Source organism: Callithrix jacchus, chromosome 5 (genome assembly GCF_049354715.1).
Source record: "Callithrix jacchus isolate 240 chromosome 5, calJac240_pri, whole genome shotgun sequence".
In the NCBI taxonomy this organism is placed as follows: domain Eukaryota; kingdom Metazoa; phylum Chordata; class Mammalia; order Primates; family Cebidae; genus Callithrix; species Callithrix jacchus.
In genome coordinates this window covers 27259715-27275024 of record NC_133506.1, presented here as the reverse complement: position 1 = coordinate 27275024, position 15310 = coordinate 27259715, and the positions used below count along the sequence as shown (strand labels likewise).

Genomic DNA, 15310 nt, shown 5'->3' with positions numbered 1-15310 from the left:
TTGCTTGAGGCCAGGAGTTTGAGGCCAGCCTGGGCAACACATCATAGACCCATCTCTACCAAAAAAAAAAAAAAAGGCATGGCACATACCTCGAGTCTCAGCTACTCAGGATGGTGACACCACTTCTGGGAATTTTTAGGAGTTTGAGAGATTTCTGCCCCTGGTTTTCTTTTAGATGTAAATGTGACATTGGATGACCACACTTTCGTATATTTTATTTGGAAGTAGCAGTTGGGTAACTATCATGTCGCAATAGTTGAGTCAATTTTGGGCTGCATCAAGGAAGAAAGATGGAGAAGGAAGGAAACGGAGAGAGAAAGAAAGAGGGGCAGAGAGACAGATGAACAGTAGGAGCCTCAGAGAAATAGATCTTCCTGAATCCTTGGGTAAGAGTTAGAAGAAAGAAAGAATGTAAAAGTAGGTGAGAGAAAGCGGCTGCTGGAAGTGTGGGTGAGATGAACGGAGGGTGAGTGGATGACAACTGGAGCAGGGGGACACTCTGTTAGCTGTGCCTGAGGGAGGTGTTGGGGCTGACAATTGTGTGTCCCAGTGTGTGTGGTGGGTGACTGGGCCTCCACTGGCATGGAACAGCATGACAGCTGTATAGACAGATGAGACAGCCCCAGTTATAAGGGGCCCATGGCATATGTTCTTTTATAGCATGCTTTTATTCATTCATTTATTTATTTAGAGACAGAGTCTCACTCTGCAGCCCAGGCTGGAGTGCAGTGGCATGATCTCGGCTCAGTGTAACTTCTGCCTCCTGGGTTCAAGTGATTCTCATACCTCAGCCTCCTGAGTAGCTGGGACTACAGGCACCCACCACCACACCCAGGTAATTTTTATATTTTTAATAGAGATGGGGATTTACCATGTTGGCCAGGCTGGTATTGAACTCCAGGCCTCAAGTGATCTGCCCACCTTGGCCTCCCAAAGTACCAAGATTACAGGTGTGAGCCACTGCACCTGGCCTACAGCATGCTTCTAGTAAGCCAGAAAACTTCAGCTAATTAAGTATGAATTTATTAATTTTGATTTTAATTTTCTGGACACATACCATGTCCATATTAAAGATAAATTTAATCCATGTATCCCTACCAGTGTGTACTTTATAACTCATGGAGTTCTTGCAAATATTTTGAAGGAGATAATGCATTGCAGGGGCATCCTTCACATCACCGGGATATCACATACATTGTTTTGAAGTTTCTAGACACATATGAAACAAGTAGAGTGAAAACCCAATGATTTCCCCTGATATCAGTTCTATGCTAAAAGATCTGGTCACCATTTCCTTCCCAAGCAGCTTACCTAACAGATGAGAAATGACCAGCTTTTGTACTCAATCTAACAGGTGACAGAGGTAAAGGATGGGCTGCCCCACTTTCAAATGGCAAATAACCAATGATGAGAACACTCTGGGTGGATTTTCCAGAAAGGATAAGGGAATAGAACCACGGAAGTTTTCATGGGAGACCAGCCTTTACTGCTCCTTCTCAGGAATCAACAAAATAGACAGACCACTAGCCAGATTGATTAAAAATAAAAGAGAGAACAACCAAATAGATGCAATAAAAAATGATAAAGGGGAAATCACCACAGATTCCACAGAAATTCAAACCATTATCAGAGAATATTACAAACAACTCTATGCACATAAACTAGTAAACCTGGAAGAAATAGATAAATTCCTGGACTCCTGTGTCCTCCTAAGCCTAAACCAGGAGGAAGCTGAAACTATGAATAGATCAATAACAAGGTCTGAAGTTGAGGCAGCAATTAAGAGCCTACCTCACAAAAAAAGCCCAGGTCCAGATGGGTTCACAGCCGAATTCTACCAGACACACAAGGAGGAGCTGGTACCATTCCTTCTAAAACTATTTCAAACAATCCAAAAAGAGGGAATCCTTCCCAAATCATTTTATGAGACCAACATCATCCTGATACCAAAACCCAGCAGAGACCCAACGAGAAAAGAAAACTTCAGGCCAATATCCATGATGAACATAGATGCAAAAATCTTCAATAAAATATTGGCAAGCCGATTGCAACAGCAAATCAAAAAACTTATTCATCATGATCAAGTAGGATTCATCCCAGGGATGCAAGGCTGGTTCAACATACGCAAGTCTATCAACATAGTTCACCACATAAACAGAACCAAAAACAAAAACCACATGATTATCTCAATTGACGCAGAGAAGGCATTTGACAAAATTCAACAGCCCTTTATGCTAAAAACCCTCAATAAACTCGGTATCGATGGAACGTATCTCAAAGTAATAAAAGCTATTTATGACAAACCAACAGCCAATATCATACTGAATGGGCAAAAACTGGAAGCATTCCCTTTGAAATCTGGTACTAGACAAGGATGCCCTCTCTCACCACTCCTATTCAATATAGTACTGGAAGTTCTAGCCAGAGCAATCAGGCAAGAAAAAGAAATAAAGGGTATTCAAATAGGAAAGGTGGAAGCCAAATTGTCTCTATTTGCAGACGACATGATAGTATACCTAGAAGACCCCATCGCCTCAGCCCAAAAACTCCTGAAACTGATAAGCAACTTCAGCAAAGTCTCAGGATATAAAATCAATGTGCAAAAATCACAAGCATTCGTCTACACCAATAACAGACTTAAAGAAAGCCAAATCAAGAGTGAACTGCCATTCGCAATTGCTACAAAAAGAATAAAATACCTTGGAATACAACTCACAAGGAACGTAAGGGACCTCTTCAAGGAGAACTACAAACCACTGCTCAACGAAATCAGAGAGGACACAAACAGATGGAGAAACATTCCATGTTCATGGTTAGGAAGAATTAATATCGTGAAAATGGCTATACTGCCCAAAGTAATTTACAGAATCAACGCTATCCCCATCAAGCTACCATTGACTTTCTTCACAGAACTGGAAAAAACCACCATGAACTTCATATGGAACCAAAAGAGAGCCCGCATAGCCAAGTCAATTCTAAGCAAAAAGAACACAGCGGGGGGCATCACACTACCGGATTTCAAACTATACTACAAGGCTACAGTAATCAAAACAGCATGGTACTGGTACCAAAACAGAGATATAGACCAATGGAACAAAACAGAGGCACCGGAGGCAACACAACATACATACAACTATACAATCTTTGATAAACCTGACAAAAACAAGCAATGGGGCAAGGATTCCATGTTTAACAAATGGTGTTGGGAAAACTGGCTAGCCATGTGCAGAAAGCAGAAACTGGACCCCTTCCTGACACCTTACACTAAAATTAACTCCAGATGGATTAAAGACTTAAACATAAGACCTGGCACCATAAAAACCCTAGAAGGAAATCTAGGCAAAACTATCCAGGACATAGGAGTAGGCAAGGACTTCATGAACAAAACACCAAGAGCATTGGCAACAAAAGCCAAAATAGACAAATGGGACCTAATGAAACTCCACAGCTTCTGCACAGCAAAAGAAACAGTCACTAGAGTGGATCGGCAACCAACAGAATGGGAAAAAATTTTCGCAGTCTACCCATCTGACAAAGGGCTGATATCCAGAATTTACAAACAACTCAAGCAGATTTACAGGAAAAAAACAAACAAGCCCATTCAAAAGTGGGCAAAGGATATGAACAGATACTTTACGAAAGAAGACATATATGAGGCCAACAATCATATGAAAAAATGCTCATCGTCACTGGTCATCAGAGAGATGCAAATCAAAACCACATTGAGATACCATCTCACGCCAGTTAGAATGGCGATCATTAAAAAATCTGGAGACAACAGATGCTGGAGAGGATGTGGAGAAAAAGGAACACTTTTACACTGTTGGTGGGAGTGTAAATTAGTTCAGCCATTGTGGAAGACAGTGTGGCGATTCCTCAAGGCCTTAGAAATAGAAATTCCATTTGACCCAGCAATCCCATTACTGGGTATATATCCAAAAGACTATAAATCGTTCTACTATAAGGACACATGTACACGAATGTTCATTGCAGCACTGTTTACAATAGCAAAGACCTGGAATCAACCCAAATGCCCATTGATAATAGACTGGATTGGAAAAATGTGGCACATATACACCATGGAATATTATGCAGCAATCAGAAATGATGAGTTCGTGTCGTTTGTAGGGACATGGATGAATCTGGAAAACATCATCCTCAGCAAACTGACACAAGAACAGAAAATGAAACACCGCATATTCTCACTCATAGGTGGGTGATGAAAAATGAGAACACATGGACACAGAAAGGGGAGTACTAAACACTGGGGTCTATTGGGGGGAAAAGGGGAGGGCCAGTGGGAGGGGGAGGTGGGGAGGGATAGCCTGGGGAGAAATGCCAAATGTGGGTGAAGGGGAGAAGAAAAGCAAAGCACACTGCCATGTGTGTACCTACACAACTGTCTTGCATGCTCTGCTCATGTACCCCAAAACCTATAATCCAATAAAAAATTAAAAAAAAAAAAAAAAAAGTCATGCGCTACTCTGACTGCAGATCTGGATGGGAACTGGGTCGAGGCAGAGCACCCATAAAAAGGCAACTGTGTGAAACTCCTAAATTAAAGTTGGCAAGCAAGGAGGAGCCCAAAGTCATTCCCTCACTGCTAACCCTTGGCAGCCTTTGAAACAATGTGCAAGGGTGCTTCCTAGAGGAAGGAGGGTGCCTCTATGGCCCAACAGGGGAGAGAGAGAGGGACAGTGAGGATGCAGTCAATACCTGAGTGACTGTCCATTCCCCACTTCAGACTGAAGGGCACTAGAACTTGCCAATTAAAATGCTGGTATAAATGGTCACATGATCTTTCTGCTTTTGGTTTTGTTTTAAGATGCGGTCTTGCTGTAACTTAGGCTGGAGTGCAGTGCGCAACCATAGCTCACTGCAGTCTTGAACTCCTGGGCTCAAGCAATCCTGCCACAGCCTCTTGAGTAGCTGGGACTGCAGGGATGTGCCACCATGCCTGCTTAGTTCTTTTTAAAAAAATTTTGTAGAGATGAGGTCTTGCTATATTGACCAGGCTGGTCCCAAAATCCTGGCTTCAAGTGATCCTCCCACTTTGGCCTCCCAAGGTGTAAATGAACAAATGGAGCAGTTTTGATGGTGGTCATGCACATGAAGTGATCACACTTTCAAGTTTCAACTTGGGGCCGAGTGCTCAAGACTGTAATCCTAGCACTTTGGGAGGCTGAGGCAGGCAGATCACTTGAGGTCAGGAGTTTGAAACCAGCCTGACCAAAATGGTGAAACCCCATTTCTACTAAAAACACAAAAAAATTAGCCGGGCATAATGGCACACCCCTGTAGCCCCAGCTACTCAGGAGGCCGAAGTAGGAGGATCGCTTGAACCTGGGGTGCAGAAGTTGCAGTGAGCCACAATTGTGCCATGGGTGGGTGACAGAGTAAGACTCTATCTAAAAAAAGAAACAAACACACAAACAAAAAGAATAATGCACAAAGATTCAGGAAGTTCTTCAATTTTTGTTAATCAAGGGGGGAAACCACGAGTTTCACCATCCTGGTTCCTGAAGGCAGTATGTAAAGTTTCAGGAGTTAGAAAACAATTAAAGGGAAAATGACTTTGCAGGAAAGGAAAGCTGAGTTGATTTCCCAATTAAGTTTAATAGATAAAATAATGTGCTAATTTTTTTAGTCATAGATATATCCAAAAACTAATGAAAGAACTTTTTAAAGAATATATTTTGAGTAGATGCTAAAAAGGCATTTTATTCTTTTGAACTGAGGGTTTTACTTTTAACCACCTGGAAAGTGTGCCCTGCTGCCATTTCATGGTCAAGCTCAATGCTCTAAAGATGAAGCGTCTCCAAGGAGAAAATCAGGACTTGAAGGGAAAGATTTGCTGGTCTGGTGGTCTGGCCATGAAGTCAGATCCCAAGAGTATAAGAAATAAATTCAGGATTTATGTCCACAATACTAACATGATATTTTCTTCACAGTTATTATATTTTTAAGGCCAGAGAAACAAGAATTATATGCTACATTTTATAGTTTACATATTTTAAATGATTTATATGGGTTTCGACCTATTCTTTTGTATTTTAATGAAGAATTATATTTCCTTTTTCTGCTTCAAAAGAGACATACAGTGATTACATATGACTCATTCATCTTCAGAACAGGCTGGTATGGAGAGGTTAAATCATGAGCTCAAGGTCACATGGCAAGCAGGTGGGTCAGCAGGACTCAAACCCCGTGAGTCTGTTTCAAAACCAGGACTCACAGCACTGCAATACACTTGCAGATGGACGTGTAACATGTTATTAAAATATACTCCAACTGGCATTTTATATGGCTAAATGTCTTCAGCAAATAACTAGATAATGAAATACTTTTAAGTAGAGATCACAGAATATTAATAAATTGTGACATAAACACTCATTAAAAAAATAGGTTGAGCATGGTGGCTCGTGCCTGTAATCCCAGCACTCTGGGAAGCTGAGGTGGGCAGATCACTTGAGGTCAGGAGTTCGAGTCCAGCCTGGCCAACATGATGAAACCCCATCTCTACTAAAAATACAAAAATTAGCTGGGTGTGGTGGGACATGCCTGCTTCTCAGGAGGCTGAGGCAGGAGAATCACTTGAACCCAGGAGGCAGAGGTTGCAGTGAGCCAAGATCACACCACTGCACTCCAGCCTGGATGGCAGAGTAAGACTCTGTTTCAAAAAAACAAACAAAAAAAAAAACAAAAAGGAAAAAAAGCAAAAACATATGTATATACCTGGCCCACAAATAGAACACCAGAGAATGCTCTTTTAACTTTTTAGAAGTCAAAGCATAAGACTTCTATGCCCAAAGCGTGACCTGTCCCATTCTGCTCTGCTGAATAAAAAGGGAAGAATATATTAGATATAACATAACAAAGGCTTTGTTTGAAGATGCACGCAGTGGAATTTTAATGTTATACTTTTCCTACAAACATGCTTTTAATAAGGCAGTAAACTGTATTTAGCTGAAGATGAAAATAATTGATCCATTTTGAGCCATTAAGGCAGTTTATTTTTTTGTAACTTTACTTCCACCCTACTTTTCATTTTTATGGAAAGTACAGAGGTAATAGCAGATGAATTTCAATTAGTTTCAATTAGTGCCATAAACTGTTATAATGTATGAGTTGCTGGGTTCTATCAGAAACCCCCCAGTGGAACACTCCAGGTTTAGCTTGCAGCTGAAAGCAGGATTTGAGCCTGGAATGTCAGCTCTTCTCAATGCACTGGAGCAGTTCTAATAGTTTAGGGTAATTTACTTCTATAAATCCATCCAATTCTACAGCCCAGAAAGCCATGTCCTCTGGCAGAACTAATTCCATCACAGAACCACTGTGCTCTTCTTTGGAAGCAGAAGATGGTTAAATAAAACAGTGACTGTGGAAGGAGTTACACTCTGGGGTCGGATGTGTGTGTGTCTGCAGTGGGCAGAAGTTGAGAGGAGAGCCGACTTCCTCCTGGGAACATCTCTTGTTCTTGATGCCCAATATCCACTGTCCTTCTAGAACAATCCCTCCATCATTCTCCCCTCACATCCTGGGTTTTAGTAATATCAGCTTCGGTGTTTGCCAGGATTCAGGGTGTGATTCCTGGAGGGACATGTCACCCAACAGCAGCCAATGGACACAATGAAATGATTTTTCACTCTCCTCGGCTCCCTTGCCCCAACTCACATGCTAAACTATTTAGAAAAAGGGAAATTAGCACTGAGGGAGTGAAAATAAACCATGATGAAAACCGTTCACATTCCTCCTGGTGTTATTAGGGTGACATGAGGAAAAAGCAAGGACTGAAATGTCCAGGACGGTCACCGATAGCTCTGTATGACCTTTCAAATGTGCAGGAACACAACCCTACTCCTTGCTTTCAATCATGTGCCAGACTTCTAGCTTCTAGCTTCAAATGCCAGTGAGACAGCCAGGTGGGAGGGGGTGCCTAGAAAAACTCCAAACAACCTGCACACTGGGGTGGAGCCTCAGGAAGTCCATGCCATTTGCAGTGGGGAGGAGCCTGGCCCCTCCTCCTCCTTTGTGGAACTCGGGATTCAGGCAGCAGCGGGAAGCACTCTCGCGGGTACTGTGGCCTTGCGGAGGATCCTGCTTCCCACCCCCACTGCCCTTTTCTTTGTCCTTTCACCCAATAAAACTCTGTTTTATTCACCCTTCGAACTGTCTGCAAGCCTACATTTTCGTGGCCATGGGACGGACAAGGACCCTGCCTTTAGCTGAGCTAAGGCAAAGCCCTGCAACCACATCTCGGAGCTGACCTGGAAATAAGCTAGAAGTGACTGTGCCAGCAAGACCACCAAATGCAGCAAGGATGGCCACTTCCAGCCAGCTCCTGCATGCACAGCTGCCTCGCCCGATCGGCTGCTGCCACCCATGGTAAGCCCTTCTCCTGTGGTCACCATTCTCTCTGCTGGCATGGGTACCACAGACGGAAAGGCCGTTTTCCCAAAGTGCTACGTGTGCACAGCGGCCCCCGTCTGGTCAGCTCCCATTCCTAAAAGGTAACCAGCTAAACGTGGATGTGGCTGGGTGCTTGCAGCCGGCCAGAGCCTGTCCCTGCCCACGCCTCCAGCTTCATCTTCTGCTGCTGCCCTTCAGAGACTCTGCCCAGCCCACGTTGTTGGCACAGTGTCTTTTGGACACAATCCAAACTCCCCCAGCTGTTCTCCCTGCTTATTCTGTCCCTCTTCAAGGCTAAGCTCAAACCCTCCTTTCCTGGAGAGGCCTTCTCCAAACTTCACAGCCTCCAGGGCTTTCCTGAAGGCCACAGTGCCTGCATAGCTGACTGGCACCTGGTGGACACAGATCCCTGCCTTTAAATAGAGACGATATCCTCAACTTCATCAGTGCCCTGGTGGCAGGGGCTGGGACTTCTACTGTGGGGTACCTTTAATCCATCACAGGTAGTAGTAGGAGCAATGCTAATGGCAGCCTCTATTTATGAAACTCTTTCTATGTATGAGAGACTGTCCTGAGCATGGCATGTGCTCTCATTTATCTCTTTTTGCTCTCACAGCAACCCATATGAGGTTGATATATCTGGAATCTGAGACACAAAGCAGTTAAGTAACTTGTCCAGGGACACGGCAGACCCAAGATTTGAACCCAAGCCATGTGATTCCAGAACCTGAGCTAGACTGCCTTATACATGTCTGCTATTTGTGATAAAGAACTTAGGTCATCCTGTTTCACCAGCATGTTATTACTCTCATTACCGAGGATGGCTTTTTAAAGAAGACCATCGATTTCATTCAGGGGTTCTCTTATCTTCCTCTCAATTGGCCATCTATTTCTAGGTTAGACTGAATGCAAAACGTTTTGATAAAACTCACCATGTGGGGGTAAGGAAAAGAGTTACATCCTGAACTGTCTTCACTTACATTCATGAAAACAGTTATTGTGCATGTACTACGTGCCAGGCACTATGCTGGATACAAGTGACATTGAGGCGAAGTAGAGCTGAAATGATCAAAGAAATGGCTTGGAGCTTCAGCCAAGTGTGGTACTGTCGATGTCTCAGAAACAATGCTACAACAGCCATTTTCCTTTCAAAATGCAGTTCTGGAAAGACCACCAGGTTTTCCACAGTAAGAAAAGGGATTTGAAAGCCCAGTTACGAAGCTCAAGTATCATAGACCCAAAGTCTCAGTTAAGAACCAGAGGTCACGAGGTGACTGAAGCGATTTGGATGAATGTGTATTTCTACATGGAATGCCCTCCCTGCTACACATATTTCAGCCTGCCAGGGAAGCCAACAGTGGATTTAGGAGGCTCTACCCTGAGGCCTCCCTCTCACCCTGGAGTCTACTGTTTGCTGCATTTCCTGGGAGCCTCTGTGGGTAGAATTCTGTCTGTGGTTGTTGGTTCTTGGCTCAGGTGGGGACGGGCTTTCTGTCTGAGGCCTGCTCTGCTCTGAGATTTGGACTGTGATCCAGTGATGCTGCAGGAATGATAATGGCAAGAATAAGACATGAATGGGACTAAAGTCCTGTCTGAATATGACTAAATTACAGAAAAGATACCAAGAGAAAGTTTTCTTAAGGCAAGATGTCAGCATTTTTTCTTAACTTTTCTTACTTGAGAATTCACTTGAAAAGGGTCTCTACACAGAGTTAAATTAACTTGGCCAGGTCGGGCTTCCCTGAAGGCTCCCAGAGCTTGGTCCCAGCATGTGAGTGTTAAGAGCACGTATTTGAGATGTGCCCGGGGGAGTCATTAAGCACCAGACCCGGCGAAAATCACCTACATGTAAGACCTACATGTGAGAAAATCACCATGTAAGACTGATTTCCACATACTTCTTATCCTGGCTAGTCGGTGGACAAAAGCAGGCCCTCCAAATGGCTTTATGCACTGGCTGCTGGGAGACAGTCTCACATCTTGAAAAAGCACTGCCCTTTAAGGGGCTGCCACAGCATCACCATCTCTGACAACTGGCCATGTCAACAGAATAGCACTGATGCTCTTCCCCCATCTGGGAACCAAAAGGACAATAGAAGGCACTTGAAAGAGACCATGGTGCTTCTTGCTCTGGGCTTTCTAAATTCTCTGCCCTCAGCATTCCACCTTAAGACCTTGCAGCGCCCCTTTCAAACGTTCTTTTCTTGGTCAAATGCTCCCTAGTCTAAACACCCAAAACAGCCAGAGGTTCAAAGTTAAAGCACTGCAGGCTAACAGGACTGGATGCAGTCTTAAAGACGTACTGTGCATTTTGTATAAACCACTGGCTTTTGTGCTTTTGGGGAACTTATGGTACATGTGGAAGTCTGGACTTGATGAAATGGTAATGACTTGTCAAAAATGTTACGGCTAAAAGCAGGTTACTACAAGCTACAGCTCATCGTCTGGCTTTGTAAATCAGTTTTATTGGAACACGACCATGCCGATTCATTTACATATCGCCTGTAGTTACTTGCTCACTAAAAGGGCAGAGTTGAAGAGTTACAACAGAGACCATATGGCCTACAAAGTCTAAAAAAAATTTTTTTTAAGATAAGGTCTTGTTCTGTCACCGAGGCTGGAGCACAGTGGCACAATCATAGCTCACTGCAGCCTTGACCTTCCAAGCTCAATTTATCCTCCCACTTCAGCCTCCCAAGTAGCTGGGACTATAGGTGTACACCACCATGCCCAGCTTTTTTTTTTTTTGGTATTTTTTGTAGAGGTGGGGTTTTTCCATGTTGCCCAGGCTGATCTCGAACTCCTGGGCTCAAGTGATCCTTCCTCCTCAGCCCCCCAAAGTGCTGGGATTACAGGTGCTAGCTACCATGCTCAACCAAGTCTAAAATACTTACTAACTGGTATTTTACAGTAACAGTTCACCAATCCGTGGATTAGAGAATTGTCCCTGATTAGAAAATTCTCTGAGTATACATAGATCATGGGATAGTGATTACAGAACGACTAAAAGGTTAAAACAGGTTGAAACATACATAAATGCAAAACTGATAATAATTCCCAGCTTTGATGAAAGTATGAAATACTTTATGACATTCAAAAACTCTGGGTTGCCAGTATGATCTAGCTATACGTCCCACATCTACCCAAAGGCTCCAGACTCAGTTGGTTTTATGGGTGATTTCTGTCCAATTGTTAAGTTACTTTGTATTTCAGATCCCCAGAGAATATAGAAAGCCTCCAAAAATGCTTCATGAGACTAGCATACCCTTGATTCCAAAAACCTGACAAGCGAAGCACAGAAGAGAAAACTGCAGGTCAATCCTATTTATGAATTTAAGGGCAAAGAGCCTATGAATAGCATCAGCAAATTGAATCTGCAACGCATTGAATGCCATTTGATACTCATTTGAAAATGCTGAATATAGTAAATTAGTAACTTTTTAATGTAGTAAATGTAGTAACTTGCAAAAGTTAATAACTAAAATGGTCCACCAAAAGTCAGAAGAAATTATATTTAATTTTAATGTATTAATTATATTAGAAAATATTATTAGACTATATTTACAGATGTGTATTAAATAAATGAACTTGTTTAATTTTACACAGTGATGCCCACTTTCTGGGAACTTAGTGGTTTTATATCCCTGGGCTGAACTCCAAACTCTACCAGGCCATTAACCGTCTCTCACTTTCGGGCAAAAGAAAGGGGCTGCTGTAGGTCATTTCCAAACCTTGACTTCTAGGTTTCCATTAAAGACACAAAGGTAGCCAGGCCCTATTCTGGTTGTTTCACTAACTGAGTGATTTCAATGAAATTCAAGCAATAGAGAGAAAGATGCTTGAGAATACACTTTTGAGTGGCAGAGGCATTTGCACAAATGTTTTACTTTTTCATATCGATTTAAAAAGTGGCATGCAATTCGAGTCTGTGTGTTTGTGGGAAGGACTGTACAGGCAACACCAAGAAAGGGGACAATGGCTTGTGAAAAGAAGAAAAGGCCCTTCCAGTACAGGCCTTTTTCTCCCTAGGTCTTTTCAGCTTCACAAAAGGAGACATATTTTCCATATAATTGCTAAACATGTTTGCTTATTAAATTATTCTTTAATTAGTTAATGATTTTAGCCATGCTTTGCTCTTTGGATATTCATTTTGTATAATAAAATAATTATAGATAATTAAACTATCTCAAGCCTCTTTCTTTCCCCCAGCAAACATGCTGGGTATCCAAAAATGACAACAAGTTGTAAATTAATCTGGAAAACAAAGCGTGACAGATGAATGATTTGGTCGGAATTAATTAGGCACTAATTATATACTGGAACTAGATGAAGAATGAGACTCATTATAAAAATAAAACGCTATTCTGAAGAGATGCACAGTTAGCGACATCCTTACCTTCTGTGGTGATGAAGTTATTCCTCATCCAAGTCAGCGCTTTAAAGCAATCCTCTTCCTCGTTGAGAGTGAAATGGTTGCAAGGAACTTTCCCCGTGTACCGCCGCTGACTGCTGTTGGGAACCTCTCTGTTTGTCAGGTGTTGACTAATATCAGCCCCTGTAGGGCATGGGACCTGAAGTATGTTGGAGAAATGCTTATTTCAGTGGTAACAGACAAAGTGCTGACATAGTTAAAAAAAAAAAAAAGTAGACATAGCATGTTCAGTATGTCTTTTTCTGTCCCCAGATACAATCAATCAGATTTTAATTGATGTAAGAAAAAAAAATTTAAAAACCAGGCAGAATGAGCTCCTACCTGAAACAATTCTCAGAGGAAGTTGCTCTGGTTATGTAATGCTGTGTCACAAATTATTTCAAAACTCAATGGTAAACACGAATCATTAGGCTCCCAGGTTATACAGGACAGTAATTCAGACAGGGCAAGGTGGGGAATGGTTTGTTTCTGTTCCACAATGTCTGGGGCATCAGCTAGGAAGACTCAAAGGCTAAGGGTGACTCAGGGGTGGAGGCTGAAATCATCTGAAGATAGTTAAACTATCTCAATCCTTTTTCTTTCCCTTGGGAAATATGCTGGCTATTCAAATGTGACAACAAATAGTCATGATTTGCCTTGCAGTTGATGTTGGCTGAGGGCTGGATCTGAGCTGGGGTTGTTGGCCAGGACACCTACATGCAGCCTCTCCATGTGGCATGGGCTTCCTCATAACATGGTGACTGGGTTGCAAGGGCAAGTGTTCTGAGAAAGAGACAGCCAATACAGACAGGTCCATGTTCTTTTCTGACCTAGTCTTGGAAGTTGAGCAGTGTCTCTTCCGCCATATTTGATTCACGGAGGCAGCCATAAAAGCCTGCCCAGGATTAGGGGAAGAGACTCCACCTCTTCAAGTAGAAGGGGCAAGGCTCTGGAAGAGGACATGTAACTTAATTGGATGTGGCGGCCATTTTTGGCAAAATAATCTGCTGCAGAAACAATTATATCTGGGGTTGAAATTCAAGGGTAGAGAGGGGCTAAGTAGTAAAGAAAAGGAAGGAAATAGGTTATTATTTGTTATGAAAAGTATAGAATTATTCCTTGTCTTGTCAGATAAACATTCTTCTTCTCTTTATTCCCCTCCATCTTTCTCTAATTTTTGACGTAGATGCAACTTTCCTCTACTGTAAGAAAAGTAACGGTAAAAACTCAATAAAGGATGACAGCTGATACACATCTTCTGTGTCAAGGATACTGTGGCAAACTGGAGGGTCCATGCTCGGGCCAGAGAGTTCAGCCATGACTCAGCTCCCTCTAGTTGCTGCCAACATAGAGTATGGGTCCAGTATGGCCAGCTCTGACTTCCCAAGAAATGCCAGGTCCTTGGGTTTTCATGTAGACTCCTGATTTTTTTATTACATTGGTTCAAATTAAAATCAGACAAAGAAGTGTCATTGCAAAAACCAAATAAAACAGAATAGTGACCTGAGTTTCCCCAAATGGGCCACCACTTGGTCCCTCTGGTTTTTAATTGGCTGCTAGCTGGAGAATATGAGGAGGAAAAAGGGAGCAAGCAGAGGGGCAGTTTAGAGGCAGCCTGAGGCCTGTGGTGGAAGACCAATACCAATTGGCCTGCTGCATTCAGGGTCTAAGACCTCAGGGCTATGAGGCATGAATAGTCTTAGAGCTGTGGCAGGCAGTAAGTTCACTTGCAGTCCAGATGGATATGAGGGCAGAGAAGTCCTTTCTCCTTTGATAAGCAGGCAAATGCTGGCTGGTGCTTAAATGCATGGGGCTGGACTAAACTCCAGCTGACAGGAAACTTTTGGTTGTAGACTTCCTCAACAGAAATTGTAAAACCTTAGTACACTGCCATGATGTATTTAATGCAATTTCAAACTAGATTAAATTAAAATAAAACAGAGCAAAACAGAACCAATGTTTAAAGCTGGATGGAGAGAGAATTCTCTTCATTAAGAGGCTGCTGTGATATTATATTTAGCAGAAAGGAACAACTCAATAAATAGTGGTCATTTACTGTAACCAAAATTGTGGAGGAAAAGTTTTCTTATTAGTAATATAACTTGTTTAGCAATACCCCACTGAAATGTTATTAGCATGATATTCATAGTTATTATAAAGCAGCCGCTGAAGGCTTTGGCAAAAGGTTTGACATGCACAATACTGAATACTGTGCTTCAGGGTTTTGAAACCTCACTGGAACTACAAGGAGCATTGTAGCATGAAAGAAAAGAAAATTTGGGTAACATTACATCAATTTAATAAGTCATGATTTAACAAATCACAAAAAAGCCTTGGCAGAAAGTGGCAGTGCGAAAGAACAAATTGAGAGCTACTTAATTTATAAAAGTTTCAATGAGTTATCATTCCAAATAGTGGGTGTTTTGGCAAAAAATAAAAGGAAGAGGAGAAAAAGGAATAAGGTCCAAATTGAAAATAGCTCACTACAAT

General features: G+C 42.3%; 1 protein-coding gene across 8 annotated transcripts in view; it reads right to left on the bottom strand.

Annotated features, from left to right (window-relative positions):
- CFAP61 (cilia and flagella associated protein 61) overlaps window positions 1–15310 on the bottom strand; it is a 327205-nt gene that overhangs the window by 91795 nt on the left and 220100 nt on the right. For all 8 annotated transcript variants that reach the window (XM_035298462.3, XM_054255275.2, XM_078371503.1 and 5 more), the window contains one exon: window positions 12806–12980. In XM_035298462.3, the coding sequence (XP_035154353.3) occupies window positions 12806–12980 (175 nt within the window). The remainder of the gene's footprint in view (window positions 1–12805; window positions 12981–15310) is intronic.